This window comes from Brassica rapa, chromosome A09 (genome assembly GCF_000309985.2).
Source record: "Brassica rapa cultivar Chiifu-401-42 chromosome A09, CAAS_Brap_v3.01, whole genome shotgun sequence".
Taxonomy (NCBI): Eukaryota; Viridiplantae; Streptophyta; class Magnoliopsida; order Brassicales; family Brassicaceae; genus Brassica; species Brassica rapa.
The window spans coordinates 37,386,394-37,405,007 of NC_024803.2; the positions used below are offsets into that span (position 1 = coordinate 37,386,394).

The following is an 18,614-nucleotide window of genomic DNA, read 5'->3' on the forward strand; positions in this document are numbered from 1 at the left end:
ATTAAATTCGTTTAATTAGAACTATGGAGTTAATGGGGGGAATTCTTTTAGGTAAGAAAAGCAAAAGAGAGACGTTTTCCCGCAAAATCTAATCCAACGGTTGAGTAACCTTTCTCTTCATCCAACGGTCCACAGACATGACTCAATCTTCTTCTCTCATCATTACCTTTTCAATCTTTTTTTATTGGCTTCTTCTCTATTTAAACTTCCTTGCCTCTCACTCTGCTCTTCCCCTGTAGCGTTTAGACAGCCACATAATCCTCAAAGCACATCTTCTTCTTCCCATTCTCAAATCTCCACCGTTGATCATCTAAACCGATCAATCAAGTTTGTTTCTTTGCTCCGAAACAGAGGTTCTGTTCCTTGTTCTGTCTTTTTTTTTCAACGATGAGAAAGTTAAGAGGGATCAAGATTAGAAGACCGATTCAACGAATCTCAAGATGGATCCTCCAGAGAATCCGACTCCGACGATCCAGATACATCCGGTTAGGTCCGACTCAACCGGTTTGCAAACCAAAAGCCATCACAAAGCTCATAAGCTGGGGACGCAGCCTCACATCACACAGCGCCAGGTTTCTCGGGTCTAAGATATCAAACTCCGGATACGCACCGATCGGTAAGGACCCGATTCAAAGTAAACCCGACCCGGTTCCGAAAGGTCACTCGGCGGTTTACGTCGGTAAGAAAGACGGCGACTTTCAGAGAGTTTTGGTGCCCATCGTCTACTTTAACCATCCTCTGTTCGGTGAGCTTCTGAGAGAGGCAGAGGAAGAGTTTGGGTTTTGTCAAGAAGGTGGGATCACTATCCCTTGTCCTTATTCGGATTTCAAACGGGTTCAGACCCGTATTGAATCCGGGTCGGGTTTTGGTAAACTGTTCTGGTGCCGGCGCCGGCAATAACAACGACGGGAGAAGACTATTGACTAAAGATAATGATGAAGAAAGTTTTAAACTCTTTTTTACTATTTACTTTCTTTTGTGACCTTTTCACCTTTTTCACTGCTTTTAGTTTTTTTTACCCTTTTTGTTAGATATGTGTATATGTGATCATGTGGAAGTGAGATTTTTCTTAGTTTATAAACTAAGACGATACTGTAAATAATTTAGAGATTTTTCCTTTTCCGTAATTGCATGAGTGCTTTTGGTAAGGACTATATATGATTATGAAATTATGATTACGATAGTGATTTTAAAGGGTGAATTATGAAAATGATAATGCCAAAGGAAAAGTTTAACACGATTCTATTCATCTTTGGGACCTACGCAAGATTTTGATATCAGTCACAATTATTTCTGTTAAGAATATCTACGGAGAAAGACACAACTTTCTAAAATTCTATATTTAAAAATTTAAAAAATTATTCTCCATAAACAAAATTTCAAACTTAGCTTTAAAATTATTTATATTTTATATTATGATCCTTATATTTGTTATAATTAATTTAAATTCATAAAAAATTTACTAACACATATATAAAAATTATATTAAAAAATATAATTTTTTAAATAAAAATAACATAGCTAACATTAAAATATAAGTGAAACACCATAGTATTCCATAAAATTATTTTTGTAATGCATATATGATCATCGAGCGTATTTCGAAGTAAAAATGACTCTTTAAATTTAATTGGTAGTTACGAGTTAAAAAATTGTTGAAATTGAATAATATTAATATTTTTAAATACATTAGATCTGAAAAATAAAATATTAAAAGACTGAACTATGATATTAATCCTCGTGAATACATTCAATCTGAACAAGAAAAAATCTTACAAAAAAGACATAAAAAAGAATAACAACCGTCTTCGGTTACAAAAATTTTGTTTGGACAACATTTTTAGAGTTTTTGGAGGTTTTCGGATCAAATTTACCTGGCTATTAGTATTATTATAATATTTAAATTTGTGTAATAGGTATGTCTTCATGTAATTTTCTTAAAATGTTTGTATATTGTTGTTGTAAGATTTAAATTTATAAAAAAATTGAAATATTTATGAAATATAAAAAATTTAAAGATTAAAAGGATAAAGAAAAAAATATTTAAGAATCATAAATGTGATGTGTAATTGTAGAGACCAAAATGCAAACAAAAATATAAAACTTTTGAATAGTAAAATTTCAAATATAGAGTTTCACTTTTCAAAACTTCAAATTTGAAATTTTGAATTTTTTTTAAGATAACAAAAAACTTCATAATTGATATTATAAAGTATCTTTTTGAAGATGTTTAAATACCACTAATTCTTTATACACGTAGTTGAACTGAACCAAAAATATACCACGTATATTGGAAAATTTGTGGGAAAACAAAATACTGCCAAAAGGGCATTTTGGCATCGAAGTGATCGTATTCGTCCCCATTAGTCCCTTTCGATATCTATAATTAGCGTTGATTTTCTAGTGGAGAATCCACCAAGAATCAAGGACTTTGTAGATAAATACTAGAAAAAAATCACGTTTATTTAGCGAACAACGAGCTATGCAATTGAGGAGGAGTTGCCTTCTTGGTCCAGACCAGGAATAATTTCCTTCTAGTGTGAAATTATTAGTTTTACATGTGGTTACGTGGATATGGGTCTATGCTTATGGCCCATTTGAATACCCGAAAGAAGATCTATATGTAGGTTGCATTTCCCATCCAGAAGTTAAGTCTGTATCTTTAATAGATCCGGGTTTAATCCTTTTCAAGTTCAAAAAAAAAAACAAGCTATGCAATTGAGTTGGCTCAAGCAGAATAGTGTCACGCTTAGGGTTTCCACTTTATCTACAATGATTTACTTGATTACTAAATTTTTAGCTGAACATGGAATAAATTAAAGTTCAGAATAAAAGTTTACTGTATAAATACCAACCATCTAATCACACTCTTAGTATTAGTATTACTCTTTAGCTTGGAACAAAACGAGGATCATCACGTGTACTTTGTATAGAAGTTCGCATTTCTCCGGTTTGTAGATTGGATCAACAAACTGACCAATTAAGTATGCTTGTTGAACAAAAAATATTAATACATTTTGATTTCCAACATCCAGAACTTTTACAAACTCTTTACAAAAATATTAGATACATTAAAATATTTTGTTCAGTACGTGTTTTTATAATATAAAGCAACAAACAATCTATAAGTATTCATATTAGTGAGAGATATTTCATACTTTAGTTATCGCTTTAGGTTTGGACACATATTAAGAAAATATTTAATTTTGTATATTTACTAAATAAAAATATCATTATCATGATACTTAACCACATTCCAACCAATAGTAAATAGATTAAAATATAAACTCAATAAATTTTACATTGAAACTATAAAACGACACTTATTTTAAAACAAAATTTTTATTATACAATGAGAACTAAATTAAAACGGATCGGGAGTATTTTCTTTGGGCTAGATCGGACCCTTGAAAATTTTATATTAATAAGAAAATATGTCAAAAATATTAATATATTTTACCAGTGTTAAATATATTACAAATATCTTCGGTTACACAAAATTTGTTTGGACAATATTTTGGAGATTTTGGAGCAAATTTACTAGATTATTAGTGTTTGTAATGTTATAATTTTTGTAATAGTTATATCTTTATGTATCTTTTTAAAAACATTTTTATTAAGTTTTTTTTCTGATATTCTTGTTCTCTAATTTTAGTTTAAAAATATTAAAAATATTATTCTAATTTTTTTTTTTAATTTTATGTGTAAAATCTGAATTAATAAAGAAAAATCTGAAAGTTTCACTTTTTAAAATTCTAAATTTGAAGTTTTTTTTCTATTAATTGCATTTTGGTTCTTATATTAATTAAACATTACATTTAAGATTTTTTTTTTTCATTTATCGTTTTAATCCTTAAGATTTATAAGTTTAACACTATTTAACTCTTTAGCTTGGAACAAAACGATGATAATCACGTGATGTATGTATGGAAATTCGTACTTCTCTAGTTTATAGATTGGATTAACAAATTTGCCAGTTAATTATGGTTGTTAAACATACAATATCACGTTTAGATTTGATTTCAGTCAAATCAGGATTGTATGGGTTTTGACTCATTCACATGAGTCCTTTTAACATATTTATATGCTGATTCTTGCAATTGGCGGCTCTATATATAATCGTGATTGCGTTTGGGTCTCGTTATGAACATGTGGCCCGCGAGCTTTTACAAGTATGAGACATTGGTACACAGTACACTTGAATTTGTGAACCTAGGTGGTTTTGATTTTGTCAAACTTACTATCTACGATCTACCTGGCTTGAGACTAGCATCTAAAGTCTGTTTTAATCTCAAATGACGTGGTTCTATAGATGCTTATCTCGGCTCCCAACTTCTCCGAGTCTTGAGAGCTTTCATGATACTATAGTGGAACTTTTGAAAATGCGAAATGTATCCATAACTGCATCAACTGATTGAATTCCGGATTGTGACTCATGTATGAACACGCTTGTATCTGTACCTGCTTGACAGAGACGTTGCCTATATATCTCTCGAGTTGCCCCAACCTAAAATCTCTTGACTTAATGATATTTCTTCTCTTTGGGTTCCTTTTGATTACAAGGTTTTAGTTTAGCTGCTTGATGAGTTCTTCCGCGAGTTCTCACATTACAAATCGCAGTTTTGTACAGGTGAAGATGGATCAAGTGCCGACTTAAAAAAGACTTCACATCAACTACTATTCGTTTTAGAATTCATTTCGTCGTGGTCATGATTTCTCAAAGGTTGTTTCTGTACCATTTAAAAAGTAAAAATTATCCACTATACTGTACATGATGAGCATATGTGATATGTGCTATGGAATTGATCTTGCAAACATATACCAAAAAAAAATAACATGATTAAAGTGGGACCCTTTCTTAAGAAAATCGCTCCCAAAACCGAAATCTTCTTTAATTGTGTCTAAATCATTTACGCAAATACTCTATTGTCTTTTAAACCAACTTTTGAAGAAGAAGAAAAAAATTAATAAACCAACTCTATCATCCAATTTGTCGAGTTTTTTTGGTATTGATTCGTTACGTTTATCTTGGTTTGCATTATTCGTTCTAGACATCCACATATTTCTCTTGGACCGACCCATATTAATGAACCAACTCACTCTAAAAATAAATAAATAAAAATATAACACTATGAATATACGTTAATATCAAAAACCAAAACCATTTGAAAACATACACAAAAACACCAAAAAAAAATAAAAGTATGAGAATACTCTTTCTCTTCTTCTTCTTCTTCTTCTTCTTCCACTCATCATCCTCCTCAAGAACTTCATCAGAATCTCGCATCTTCATCTACGGTGGATGTTCACCGGAAAAATACACACCAAACACTCCTTTTGAATCAAACCGCGACACTTTCCTCTCCTCCGTCGTTACTTCATCCTCCGAAGCCTCCTTCAATAGCTTCGCCGTCGGTAACGACTCTTCTTCCTCTTCCTCCGCAGCCATCTTCGGCCTTTATCAATGCCGTGACGATCTCCCATCCTCTGACTGCTCAAAATGTATCCAAAACTCCGTCGACCAAATCACTCTCCTTTGTTCCTACTCTTACGGTGCTTCTCTTCAGCTCCAAGGCTGCTTCTTGCGTTACGAGACCTATGATTTTCTTGGGAAACAAGACACGAGTCTTAGGTACAAGAAGTGTAGTTCCAAGAGGGTAGAGAATGATTATGATTTCTTTAAACGAAGAGACGATGTGTTGTCGGATCTTGAGTCGACTCAACTAGGTTACAAAGTTAGCCGGTCCGGTTTAGTTGAAGGTTATGCTCAGTGTGTTGGTGACTTGAGTCCTAGTGACTGTACGGCTTGTCTTGCGGAAGCTGTTGGGAAGTTAAAGAATCTTTGTGGCTCGGCTGTTGCAGCTGAGGTTTACTTGGCTCAGTGCTATGCTCATTATTGGGGTTCTGGTTACTACGACTTCTCTCCAGGTCGGTCCATAAATTCAAATTTAATCTATTGAGTATTGCTTTAACTACATTACTTTTTTAATCATTTACAACTCACACACATAACATAGTCATGCATACTAAACATGAATGATCATTACTGTTTTTTACTCTATACAATTAAAACATGCATGCACACCAATTTATTATGTTTGAATTATGACATATTATTTGCCTAACTTAAAAAAGTTATATATTGAGCTCATTAGTTATCTTTAATAGAAATGTGTGAGAATTTGACCTAGTTTAAAATTCCGCCGCTCGTAACTGATAAAATCACGAGTGCAGTGGCTTGGTTACACGAGAAAGCTGAAGAAATCATACTTTTTAATCCTTCTTTATTCTGGAAGACACCACTAAGTATTGCATAAAATAAAATTTAATCTTTTGAATTATTCGAGCATCATGATTATAATATGATTGGTTAGAAAAGAATGTTGTTTGCAATATACTATTCTTTTCTTTATAGGCATAGCCACCCATGTACCCGTTTCCATTTTTATTTTATATATTCTTTAAAACTTGATCGATATCACACAGTGGGAAAGTCACACTATACACCTTAGAAATTATAATTCTTAGATTGATACTATGGTTTTAGCATGTGTACTTTGTCACATACTATAATATCTATCTAAACTAATCTTACTTTCGTAATTGAGATCCAACGAACGGAGATCACGTGGGGAAATCAATTGCGATCATCGTAGGAGTCATTGCTGGATTCGCAATTCTTGTTATTCTCCTCTCCCTCTGCAGAAACTCCATGCGTAAGTATATACTTACTTGCCTAATATTCACATGATTCACTCACTGTATTAAGATTTGAATTTAACTGAGTCGCTAAGAATTGTCATAGTCTTATATGTTATGATGCTGATTTGCAGATTGATACAAAGAAGACATGATTCGAGATGAAAGATTCTAGAGGGACCTGTTTTTTTTTTTTTTTTTTGGAATTTATGGTGTAGGAACATATCCGTTACCTTAATGATTATTTTTGGTTTATCAAAAGGAAAAAAATTATACTTGAACTGACCTATAAAATAGTGAAATGTATTCTGCCTTGAAAGATGATGACTTTATTCCATAAAATAGTTATAGGCCAATACCCACTTTCCTTAGCAGGCGCAACTATTCCATACACATTACTTAATTCGTAAAATATATGATAGAGATTGAATACCTTTAGACTTTAAAGGTCCTGCCGGGAAAATGACTATAAGGTTTATCCAACCTGTGTACATGTGGTTCGTGTTAATACTTGATACCATCCGGGTCTACCGGTTCTTATGGTCACACCACATTTCCATTGTACCATTAACTTATGGATGGCCGGATGAGATCTGGCCCACTAGGCTCCAAGCAGTGCAGCATGAAGACTTACATTATTGTATAACGTTCTTCATGCAACTAAAAAAGCTAGAGGGAATGCTACATAAATTTATGATTTCATGTGGCTCAACAAATTTTTTTTTTTATGATTTCATATAATTCTAATTAGCTCGGTACCTACTAATATTTTTTTTTCTAAAAATAATATATACGTTTATGGAAAAGGCTTTCATTAGTTATACAAAGTACAACTTCTACAAAACAATATTCATATCTTATGGATTGAATACACTGAAGACAGAAATTAGTACTTTAAAAGATCCCAATGTGGTGGGCCGGAATAAGCTATCATATATACTGTCATAATGAGATGATGATTTTCTCAAAAAGTGTTATTCTTATATATTGAAAGATTTAATCTAGTGATATCTCTCTCAACCCTTGGATTGAATACACTGAAGACAGAAAATTGGTACTTTTTGTGTTTATAGATTGCAATAGATCAAAGTGACAGAGTGCATCATATGCAAGATAAAGGGAAAAATAACATCAAAGGAAAGGAGTATACCAATAGGCATCTTGAAGAATTAAAAAGCTCATAAAAACGAGTCTAAAAGCAGAAAAAAACAAATTCAGAAGAGGACAGAGTAATATAATCCAAAGACTATTTACTCTCAATCTTAGGCATATACACGTATACGTTCACCTTGACACGCATTCGCAATAATTTACAACCAGAAACGTAAAACATAACTAATGAAATCTAATCTCATATGCATGGCTATCAACATCATAGAAACACAAGCTTACACATAGTCTCACACGTGCCTTATATCTCTCTCCATGTGTTAGATTCCTCGCCACCATCTTCATCTACATTCTAGAACAAGTTTCATTCCTCGTTTGCTATTAAAGACACAACTATAACAACAACAATAGTCATTTTAAAACACACTTCAAGAAAACCACGATAGCACACCAACCAATTTAAAAATGTACTCGTTTGTTAAAGCCACCGACTTCTTCACCATCCTGTTCTTTCTAGCCACTGCAACTGTCGCAATCTCCTTTAACACATCTGAACTAGATGTGCTCGAGAGGGCTCGAGCTTCGGTGGTTGAAGCGAGAACTAGGTTTGGTTCAATGGCAACGGTTGAGGCAACAAATGAAGTTGCTAGAAGTTATTATAGTTTGGGTTTAAGTGACTGTGAGAAGCTATACGATGAAAGTGAGGCAAGATTGTCAAACCTTGTAGTGGCTCATGAGAATTTCACCGTTGAAGATGTCAGAACGTGGCTAAGCGGCGTGCTCGCTAACCATCACACTTGTTTAGACGGCTTGGATCAGTCACGTCAAGGCGACAAGCCTTTGGTCCATAGTAACATTACGGTTGTTCTGGGAGAAGCTTTGGCTTTCTACAAAAAAACTAGAGGTCATCTAAAAAAGAGTAAGAACCTACACATACGATCATGTATATGTATTTACATCAATAAACGAATAATCTGTATAAGTGTCGGTGGCATTACCAAATATATTAAAATCAAATGGATATAACGCATGCTGTTAGAAAGAAAAAATATATTTAGTAACGTACGTATTGGCCAGTGATTGATTTCCACTAGAATGCATTGTTTTCATGCATTGTTTTCTCGTGAGATACACGATTTCCTTAAAAGTCACTTTTAATGTTGTGTTGAAATGCATGGACCAGGGAGACCTAACCATGCACCGACGAGACAACACCATGCAACGACTAGACCACACCATGGACCGACGAGACCAAATCATGGACCAGCCAGACCATACCATGGACCGGCCAGACCAAATCAGAGCGGAGGAATGTTAGTGTCATGGAATCCGACAGGGTCAAGGGCGGATTTCGTGGTGGCTAAGGACGGTTCAGCAACTCATCGGTCGATAAGCGAGGCATTAGCCGCCGTTTCAAGAATGGGTAAAAGCCGAACGAATAGAGTGATAATCTACATAAAAGCGGGTGTGTATAACGAAAAAATCGAAATAGATAGACACATGAAGAACATCATGCTAGTTGGTGATGGTATGGACCGTACAATCATCACCAATAACCGAAATGTCCCGGATGGTTCCTCGACTTATGGATCAGCCACATTCGGTATAACAGATACAAACATTTTATTAATCTTTATATATATTTTTGCATGTTCATATTTATTAGTTATGTCTATATCTAGGGGTGTCCGGAGATGGATTTTGGGCACGGGACATGACGTTCGAGAACACGGCAGGACCACATAAACATCAAGCTGTGGCATTGAGAGTGAACTCGGATTTGTCTGTATTCTATCGGTGTAGCTTCAGAGGATATCAAGACACTCTTTTCACACACTCGCTTCGTCAATTCTACCGCGACTGCCATATTTATGGTATTATTTATATGATTTGTTTAAGGTTTATTTGTTAGAGAAACGAGTAAGTAATGTGTGATCATATACGGATTAAAAATTTGTGAAATATTTTGGATAGGTACGATTGATTTCATATTTGGAGATGCGTCTGCTGTTTTCCAAAACTGTGATATATTTGTGAGACGGCCAATGGATCACCAAGGCAATATGATCACAGCTCAAGGAAGAGACAACCCACATGAAAATACAGGTAATCCTTTTGAGTTTTGTGTGACCAATCATTTACTATCAATTAACCGTGCTCAATAACCATAATAGCCAAATCAATATTATACACAAAGTGAATGTGATGATGTCAGTCAGTCATAAGAAACTAAAATTAATTTCAATCTGAAATAGTATAAAACCAAATCATATGAAAACATTATTTTGTGTTTATCATTGTTAAACCCGGACAACATAACATGAATTATTAACCTGAACCGGGTTGGAGCACTCGTAGTCTCCTACTATCGAGTATTGATAGTTTGCTATATTCATGTTTAGTGTTAACCATTGTTTTATGACATTTGAATATAGGCATATCGATCCAAAACTCACGGGTCCGGGCCTCACCAGAATTTGAGGCGGTTAAAGGCCAGTTTAAGAGCTACTTGGGCCGGCCGTGGAAGAAATACTCTCGGACGGTGTTTCTCAAGACGGATCTCGACGGGTTGATTGACCCAAGAGGGTGGAGAGAATGGAGAGGAGATTTCGCTCTATCAACTTTGTATTACGGCGAGTTTATGAACACCGGAAGTGGAGCAGGGACTAGTAGAAGGGTGAGCTGGCCAGGGTTTCACGTTCTTCACGGCGCCGACGAAGCTTCTCCGTTCACTGTCAGCCGATTTATACAAGGAGATTCTTGGATCCCTATCACCGGGGTACCATTTTCTGCCGGGGTTTGAGTCGGTCTTTAAGTAACTCGATGGTAATATCAATGTTAACATATTTACTTCAGAATGTTTATGTTTTCAATACTGCTTTAAAATAAATTAATTTGCTAAGTTGCAACGAAACAAAACAAAACATAATACTCAAAATTGTCTCGAGGGGCAATGCATATGCTTACCGATCAGAAGCCAGAGGAGTCGACCAGAGCTGAGTAAGACGCATTCTCTTCCGAAGCCGTCATGGTCCTAGACACCGTTCTGGTCCTGACCACTAACTATTCTATGATCTAAACCAGCTATTTCATACAACTCTAACCTCTGAGGTTGTCCTAGACACCGTTCTGGTCCTGACCACTTCCATGATCTAAACCAGCTATTTCACACAACTCTAACCTCTGAGGTTGGATTAACTCCATGCCATTTTCATAAGGCGTGTATACTATTTCCTTTACTTTCCCAATATTACATTAAAATAGATAAATTTGCTAAGTATACAAATAGGCTCTTCTAGCCGCCTTCTTTTGGATCTGGATCAAGTGAAAACATAAAAAAGTCATGTAACAAACATAAATTTTCTAAATAGAGTTTTTGGATGCAGATACGTGACATGAACCTTGGGGTATCAGTGGGGTTTGAGCCGGTCTTTAAGTGACTCGATAATAATATCAACGTACGTGAACATATTTATTTTATAATGTTTATGTTTCTTAGAAGATTTATTTTGAATATTTGCATTATAATAAATTTCATTAGCTACATCGTCTCGATAGGCGCAGAAATATACAGAAGCCTGAGGAAGAGACCAGAGCTGAGTAAAACGCATTATCATCCGAACCCGTCATGGTCTTAGGTCCGACTTGTTTCCCCGGGTGGTATCGCAAACGAGCTTTTATGATTGGTAGGGATCGCCATCATTTCGAAACAATCATACAAACCGCTACAAATTATTTTAAACCGTTCCGAACTTCTTAAAATCAAAAACTGATTCTATCTAACGTTTGCGGTTGCGGATGGATAAATTAATATAAAATTATTTTTAAAAATATTTTTAAAATTTAAAATTAAAATTTTAAAATAGAAATATTAGAAATATATACACATATTTTATATATTAATTTAAATTCACAAAGAGTAACATAAGTAAACATAATATTATTATAAATCATATTATATTAATAATCATTATATTTTATCACAATAATATGTTTTTATAGTTTTATAATGTTATAATATGTTAATATTGATAATTTATTATTAAACCGTTGTAATATTTCATAATTAACCAGTTACAAATATCCTGTAAATACAATAAATTTTAAATATTATGCCAGTCGTAATGTTTAATAACGCTTGGAACCGTAATCGCATCCGTAAATTTCCGCATCCACAACCGTAAATTCTTGTGAACCAGTCTGGCCCAAGACGATGAGTTCTCTAAGCCCATTATCTTATTTTGGGTCTGGTCTATACATTTTTGAACTTGACTATATAATGACTTCACCAATCGACTACAGAATCCTAGCCAGCACACTATTCGTCAGTGGATGTTGGGGCTGGACATTTGGATATTATGCAAGGTTCATGTCAGATATTCAGATAACATATTTCGGTTTGAAAATATTGAACTAATCTGAACCCACACCAAAATTTAATTATAATTTGAGTATTTAGAATACTAAAAACATAATAAATATTTAGGTATATATTAATATTTTGTATTAGTAGATTTTTGGTTTGCGTTTGGATTGTCTTTTTTTTTTGAATATATCGTTTAAATATACATCATATTGGATTTGATATTAGTATGTGTGGTAAACAAGGTAACGATATATATTACTTGTGCTAAAATTGGTAACGAGCATCTCCTTGTGGATTTATAAAATTCTTTCAGAATTTTATTTTTATCACGGCGGAATATCCAAAGACTATTTGGAAAAAAAGGATAATGTAATAAAATTGCTAAAGGCATAGAGCATCACTAAACTCTTACCCTCAATCAACGGCCACGATGAAACCTTCGATCGTATTCAACGGTCGGATCATACCCTCCATCATCTCCACTCATAAAATAAAGTTTGCAGAGAGTCTCTCATTTCATTTCTTCTTCACCACTCTCAATGGCTTCAACTTCCTCCCTCGCTCTCTCTCAAGCCCTCCTCGCTCGCGCCATCTCCCACCATGGCTCTGACCAACGCATCTCCTTACCATCACCTTTCTCACGCGCCTCCGCCTCCGCCTCCTCTCGCCGCCGCAGCAACGCCGCCACGACCAAACCCCGCTCTCTCCGCCCCCTCGTTGTTCGCGCCGCGGCCGTGGATACGCTAGAGCCGACCACCGACGCCTCTATCGTGGACAAATCTGTGAACACGATCAGGTTCTTGGCCATCGACGCGGTGGAGAAGGCGAAGTCGGGTCATCCGGGTCTTCCCATGGGATGTGCTCCCATGGCTCACATTCTCTACGACGAGGTCATGAGGTATAACCCCAAGAACCCTTACTGGTTCAACCGTGACCGGTTCGTTCTCTCTGCTGGTCATGGTTGTATGTTGCTTTACGCCTTGCTTCACCTCGCTGGATACGACAGCGTATTGGTTAGTGATCTTTAAAGATTCAAACTTTATTGATGTTTATCTCTAAAGGAGTTGACTTTACTGATAAAGTGTTGGGCTTTGTTTTGTTAGGAGGAGGATTTGAAGAGTTTCAGACAATGGGGAAGCAAGACACCAGGGCATCCTGAGAATTTCGAGACTCCTGGGATTGAAGTCACTACTGGTTTGAGACTTTTGTCTTTATCTTTTTGCTTTGTGGGTTCTGTGAAATGAAGAAGCTTTTTTTTTTGATGCTATGTAGGTCCTCTTGGACAAGGGATTGCTAATGCTGTTGGTTTAGCTCTTGCTGAGAAGCATTTAGCTGCTAGGTTCAACAAACCTGATGCTGAAGTCGTCGACCACTACACGTAATATATATGACTTTTGTTACCATTCTTGGTTTTATTTCAGGCTCTGATATTAGACTTTGATTGTTTAGGTATGTGATTCTTGGAGATGGTTGTCAGATGGAGGGTATTTCAAACGAAGCTGCCTCTCTAGCTGGTCACTGGGGACTTGGAAAGCTCATTGCTTTCTACGATGACAATCACATTTCCATTGATGGAGATACCGAGATTGCCTTTACTGAGAACGTGGACCAGCGTTTTGAAGCCCTTGGATGGCATGTTATCTGGGTGAAGAATGGTAACACTGGGTATGATGAGATCCGTGCTGCCATTAAGGAAGCTAAAGCTGTTACAGACAAGCCCACATTGATTAAGGTAAATAGACATCGAACTCTTGTTAGTTAAAACACCTTTGGTATTGATTTAACCATTTTGGTTGTATCCCAATGAATTTTGCAGGTCACTACTACAATTGGTTATGGATCTCCCAACAAGGCCAACTCTTACAGTGTCCATGGAGCTGCTCTTGGTGAGAAGGAAGTTGAGGCTACCAGAAACAACCTCGGATGGCCCTATGAGCCATTCAAGGTACCTGATGAAGTTAAAAGGTAAGTATATCTAAACAAAGGCACTTGACTTTTTTTTTTTTTTTTGCCATGGAACTGACTCATTGTTTGCTTCACACTCTTTATAGCCACTGGAGCCGTCACACGCCTGATGGCAAAGCTCTTGAATCTGACTGGAATGCAGCGTTTTCAGCGTATGAGAAGAAGTATCCAGAGGAAGCTGCAGAGTTGAAATCTATCATCACTGGTGAATTACCTGCTGGTTGGGAAAAGGCACTACCAGTAAGTAAAACTTACTCTCAATTGTTATTCTAGATATGGGGTTTTACAACATCTTTGTGTTTTTTTCTATTTTTAGACATACACACCAGAGTCTCCAGGTGATGCCACCAGAAACTTGTCACAGCAATGTCTCAACGCCCTTGCTAAAGTTGTTCCCGGCTTCCTCGGAGGAAGTGCCGACCTTGCATCTTCCAACATGACACTCCTGAAAGCCTTTGGCGACTTCCAAAAGGCAACGCCCGAAGAGAGAAACCTTAGGTTTGGTGTTAGGGAGCATGGAATGGGAGCCATCTGCAACGGCATTGCTCTCCACAGCCCTGGTCTCATCCCTTACTGTGCAACTTTCTTCGTCTTCACTGACTACATGAGAGGTGCCATGAGAATCTCAGCTTTGTCTGAAGCTGGAGTCATCTACGTGATGACTCATGACTCCATTGGTCTCGGAGAAGATGGACCAACCCATCAGCCCGTTGAGCACTTGGCTAGCTTCCGCGCGATGCCCAACACTCTCATGTTCCGTCCTGCTGATGGAAACGAAACAGCCGGTGCGTACAAGATCGCTGTCACGAAGCGCAAGACGCCGTCTATCTTGGCTTTGTCTAGACAAAAGCTTCCTCAGCTTCCGGGGACTTCCATTGAAGGAGTGGAGAAGGGTGGATACACAATCTCTGACAACTCGTCGGGGAACAAACCTGATGTGATCTTGGTTGGAACTGGTTCAGAGCTTGAGATTGCTGCACAGGCTGCGGAGGTGCTGAGGAAAGAAGGCAAAACCGTGAGAGTTGTGTCTTTCGTCTGCTGGGAGCTGTTTGACGAGCAGACGGATGAGTACAAGGAGAGTGTGTTGCCGTCTGGTGTGTCTGCTAGAGTTAGTATTGAAGCGGCTTCGACTTTCGGGTGGGGGAAGATTGTTGGAGGTGAAGGGAAGTCGATTGGTATTAATTCGTTTGGGGCTAGTGCACCAGCTCCCTTGCTCTACAAGGAGTTTGGTATCACTGTTGAAGCTGTTGTTGATGCGGCTAAGTCATTCTTCTAAGTGAGTTACCATTTCACAACATTGTCTCATTGCCTCAAAATAAAGTGCAAACAAGACGCAAAGACTCTCCCCTTTCTTTTTGTTTTTTGTTTCTTGTAATGCGGGTCAACATAGGTTTTGGGTTTGGGAAGAGGAGAGAGTAGAAGGCAATGTAAAACTCTCTATGATCATTCGTGTATTGTTGTTATAACTTATATCGCTTGAGTTTCAGCAAACTTTCACCGCTATTTCTTGGTGTGTAACAGACAAAAGTGACTTACCTAAACAGACACAAACATTGGTCACCACTACTCTGACATTCTGTGGACAAGAGTGATCATTAAAAGGTTTGGTTCTTGTCAATACTGATGATCACAGAGAGTATACCATCATCTACATTTGGGGTCCATGTTTATCAAAAGGAGATAGCAAAGGAATGGTGAAGTTTCCACCTTCACATGTATCCAAATATCCATATCCAAAGCTTAATTTAACCAGAGAAGAAAGCTACGTTGTTGGCTTTTGTCAATTTAGTATCATGAAAGACAACACACGTGACACCCCACAACTTTTCGGATATCCCAAGTTTATTCTTATGCTAAAAGAATATATAAAAGGCATATTTTGATTTCCTTTTTTATGTGTAGTTGATTGAGAATTGGGCCTTTGTAGGTCCAGAAAAGCACAACACAAGCCAATCCAATTATAGATTCTAGGCCCAATTTGTAGCTCGTTAAGATAAATGAAACCAAACATCAACGAGAGTTTTCATTAAATTCAAAATCATCAAAACTATCAAAAACAGATACAAAGTCTATTGTCATAGAACTTTTGAGTTGCAATGGAAATGAAATGGATGTTCATGAAAGACTTTGACCAGCTCTATGATTCCTTAAGCCACAAGAGTGCTTGCTGTGGTAGACTCGCTGAAAAAAAAACCAAGAAAATGAGTATCAAAATCCAAAGTAACTGATAATCATCGAAAAGTTTTAAAGAACCAAATTTTAGAGTGTCCTTACTATTTCCAGACGGGAGGGAGCTTCTTGGTCTTCTTGTAGTAACGAGCAAGACGGTGGATTCTGCTCTCGACAAGAATCAACCTGAACTTGGAGTCCTTGTCTTTCCTGTTCCTCTCAAGGTGCTTGCGGATGGCCACTGCTTTCTTGATCAGGTGGTAGAGATCCTCAGGGATCTCAGGAGCAAGACCATGAGCTTTCAAGATTCTCAAAATCTTGTTTCCGGTAACACTCTTCACCTGAGGGATACCGTGAGAGTCACGAAGAATGACACCAATCTGAGATGGTGTCAAACCCTTCTTTGCAAACTTGCAGATGGACTCATCAACCTATTTGTCCACCACAAACACAAAACCAACCAAAGTGTAAACACATTTCTCTCAAAACATTACCAAAGTAACAATCCCATTATTAGATCTTTTCATACTAGCAAAACATAGTGAATCTCACTACTTCTACTAAACAAATCACAACAGTGCTAGACTGTGATTGAGCTTATCCTAAACAATCATAACATTTCAGACATATGAAAGGGAAACAGAACGAATCTTACATCCTGGGAGGTTGTCTTGAGCCAGCTCGGGGGTGAGCGCTTGTACGGCAAAGCAGATGCTGAGATTCCCTTACTACACAACACAAAAAACATATAATGAGAGCCAGTTTTTCAGACAATACTCAATCGGATACGAGGAAGAAACAAGAACCCTTTAGAGTGGAGCCTCCCCATGCTGACGTAAGTTAACGGAGATTGCTTTACTCTGAGAAGGTTCTTCTTCGGTTTGGTCCGGCTGCGACTGTGCTAAAGAGTGTCAAAACCCTAATTGGCGTTTGATTATATACCCTCTTACACTGTCGTAGTAGGTCATTTTCACTTTCTTTCCAAAATCCTTAACAGGCTTTGTTTTAAGGGCCCATTTAGAAACTCCTTGTAATATAAAGAAGGCACTGAGGCCCATGTTTAAACGCCCAAGTAAGCAACCCCTAGTGTTAGAGCATCTTTATCCCTCTTGCTTAGAGCATCTCCATTGGGGGGTTCTACCCATTGGAGTTCTAAACATTATACATACACATATAAATATTTAAAACTCCAATGGGTAGAATCCCCCAATGGAGATGCTCTTATGGTTTGGGATCCCACCAAAAACACAAGTAAGATTCCTTCGGCACCCAAAATAAGCACCTTTTTTTCTCTGTTGCTTGTACTGTTTGCGGATTCCACTAACACGTGACGGCTCGCGATTGATGTACTTTTTAATTTTTTTTTTTTGAAAAAAAAAATATATTTATGTAACTTTCATGATTGCTGGAATAATGATGCTCGAGTTATATATCAAAATAAATGTCTTGATATTTTCTTTTCTAGTTGGATACACATCGATCAAATCCCAAAGATGAACCCTTTTGTGATAGATTACAAAGCATTTATTGAATTTACTATCTTTTGATTATAAAAAAAGGTTTACAAGACAGACAGATTTGAAGCAAACCGTATTCTTAGGTAAGCCAAAAACATGAAATTTAATATGATGGTACCAATTGACATAAGTCACATAACCTAACTTCAAATCTGCTAATCTTAACGGTGATTAAATTCCAGTGTAACAGTAAAGTCTCATATTTTTTTTTTTTTGGTTTATATATTTTTCTATACCGAAGTAAGGAATTAGGTTTTTGAAATTTATTAATGTGTATTTAAACATTCATAATTATGATTTGCATTATTAATAAAAACCCTAAGATAGACGTTTGCTTCAATCTATATATAGTTTCTTTTTAGTTTTTCTTGCCTTGCTTATCATTCACAACAGTCATCAAGAATCAACATACAACACACAGTACATCACAAACCACTATTCCCATGTCACACAACACAAGTGTTATAATTTTTCTAACGGCTGACACACAAAAGTTCCTACTAAAAATATTGAATCAAACAACCTTTAGTCCTTTTTTTGTTAATCCTTTACACTCTACAGAATCTAACCCTAGAAAAAGAAACAAAACGTCTCGTTTTAGTTAGAGGCTATTAAATACAAAGTTGAGAATCCCAAAGAAGACGTAACAAGATGGAGAAAAAAGGGAATGAAGGAGGACACGTGATGATTGAGTTCAACAAATGTCAACGCCTAGTCCATCCTTAAAGCCGAACCTCACCCATTTATTAACCTAATTGCCTAACCGTCTTTCTCACCACCTTCCTCCT

At 36.5% G+C, this 18,614-nt stretch overlaps 5 protein-coding genes across 10 annotated transcripts; 4 read left to right on the forward strand and 1 right to left on the reverse strand.

The window, feature by feature from the left end:
* On the forward strand, positions 1-1,127 carry LOC103841914 (auxin-responsive protein SAUR36). Its single transcript, XM_009118502.3, has one exon. The coding sequence runs from the start codon at positions 388-390 to the stop codon at positions 898-900; it is 513 nt and encodes a 170-aa protein (XP_009116750.1). The 5' UTR covers positions 1-387; the 3' UTR covers positions 901-1,127.
* Positions 1,128-1,399: 272 nt separating this feature from the next.
* On the forward strand, positions 1,400-6,954 carry LOC103841915 (plasmodesmata-located protein 8). Of its 2 annotated transcripts, XM_009118503.3 has the most exons (3): positions 1,400-5,928; positions 6,609-6,716; positions 6,834-6,954. In XM_009118503.3, the coding sequence occupies exons 1-3, from the start codon at positions 5,205-5,207 to the stop codon at positions 6,836-6,838; spliced, it is 837 nt and encodes a 278-aa protein (XP_009116751.1). In that variant the 5' UTR covers positions 1,400-5,204; the 3' UTR covers positions 6,839-6,954. The 2 variants fall into 2 exon arrangements, with proteins under 2 accessions (XP_009116751.1, XP_018510230.1); XM_018654714.2 differs by having other exon boundaries at positions 6,609-6,954.
* Positions 6,955-8,179: 1,225 nt separating this feature from the next.
* LOC103841916 (probable pectinesterase/pectinesterase inhibitor 36) lies at positions 8,180-11,576 on the forward strand. 4 transcript variants are annotated; one of them, XR_004451313.1, is made up of 8 exons: positions 8,180-8,728; positions 8,993-9,412; positions 9,492-9,683; positions 9,784-9,915; positions 10,245-10,635; positions 10,784-10,997; positions 11,196-11,267; positions 11,368-11,473. XR_004451313.1 is itself a non-coding variant. In XM_009118504.3 (5 exons), the coding sequence occupies exons 1-5, from the start codon at positions 8,275-8,277 to the stop codon at positions 10,610-10,612; spliced, it is 1,566 nt and encodes a 521-aa protein (XP_009116752.2). In that variant the 5' UTR covers positions 8,180-8,274; the 3' UTR covers positions 10,613-10,711. The 4 variants fall into 4 exon arrangements, 1 of the variants encoding a protein (XP_009116752.2); XR_004451314.1 differs by lacking the exon at positions 10,784-10,997 and having other exon boundaries at positions 11,374-11,576; XR_627897.3 differs by lacking the exon at positions 10,784-10,997.
* A 1,092-nt stretch (positions 11,577-12,668) lies between these two features.
* On the forward strand, positions 12,669-18,533 carry LOC103841917 (transketolase-1, chloroplastic). 2 transcript variants are annotated; one of them, XM_033279835.1, is made up of 8 exons: positions 12,669-13,188; positions 13,279-13,369; positions 13,448-13,553; positions 13,625-13,907; positions 13,992-14,140; positions 14,227-14,380; positions 14,457-15,307; positions 18,500-18,533. In XM_033279835.1, the coding sequence occupies exons 1-8, from the start codon at positions 12,715-12,717 to the stop codon at positions 18,516-18,518; spliced, it is 2,127 nt and encodes a 708-aa protein (XP_033135726.1). In that variant the 5' UTR covers positions 12,669-12,714; the 3' UTR covers positions 18,519-18,533. The 2 variants fall into 2 exon arrangements, with proteins under 2 accessions (XP_033135726.1, XP_009116754.2); XM_009118506.2 differs by lacking the exon at positions 18,500-18,533 and having other exon boundaries at positions 12,672-13,188; positions 14,457-15,643.
* On the reverse strand, positions 16,106-17,293 carry LOC103841918 (40S ribosomal protein S13-2). The gene is made up of 4 exons (XM_009118507.3): positions 17,116-17,293; positions 16,965-17,037; positions 16,415-16,740; positions 16,106-16,321 (listed from the first exon to the last, which is right to left on the reverse strand). The coding sequence occupies exons 1-4, from the start codon at positions 17,136-17,138 to the stop codon at positions 16,288-16,290; spliced, it is 456 nt and encodes a 151-aa protein (XP_009116755.1). The 5' UTR covers positions 17,139-17,293; the 3' UTR covers positions 16,106-16,287.
* Positions 18,534-18,614: the final 81 nt, after the last annotated feature.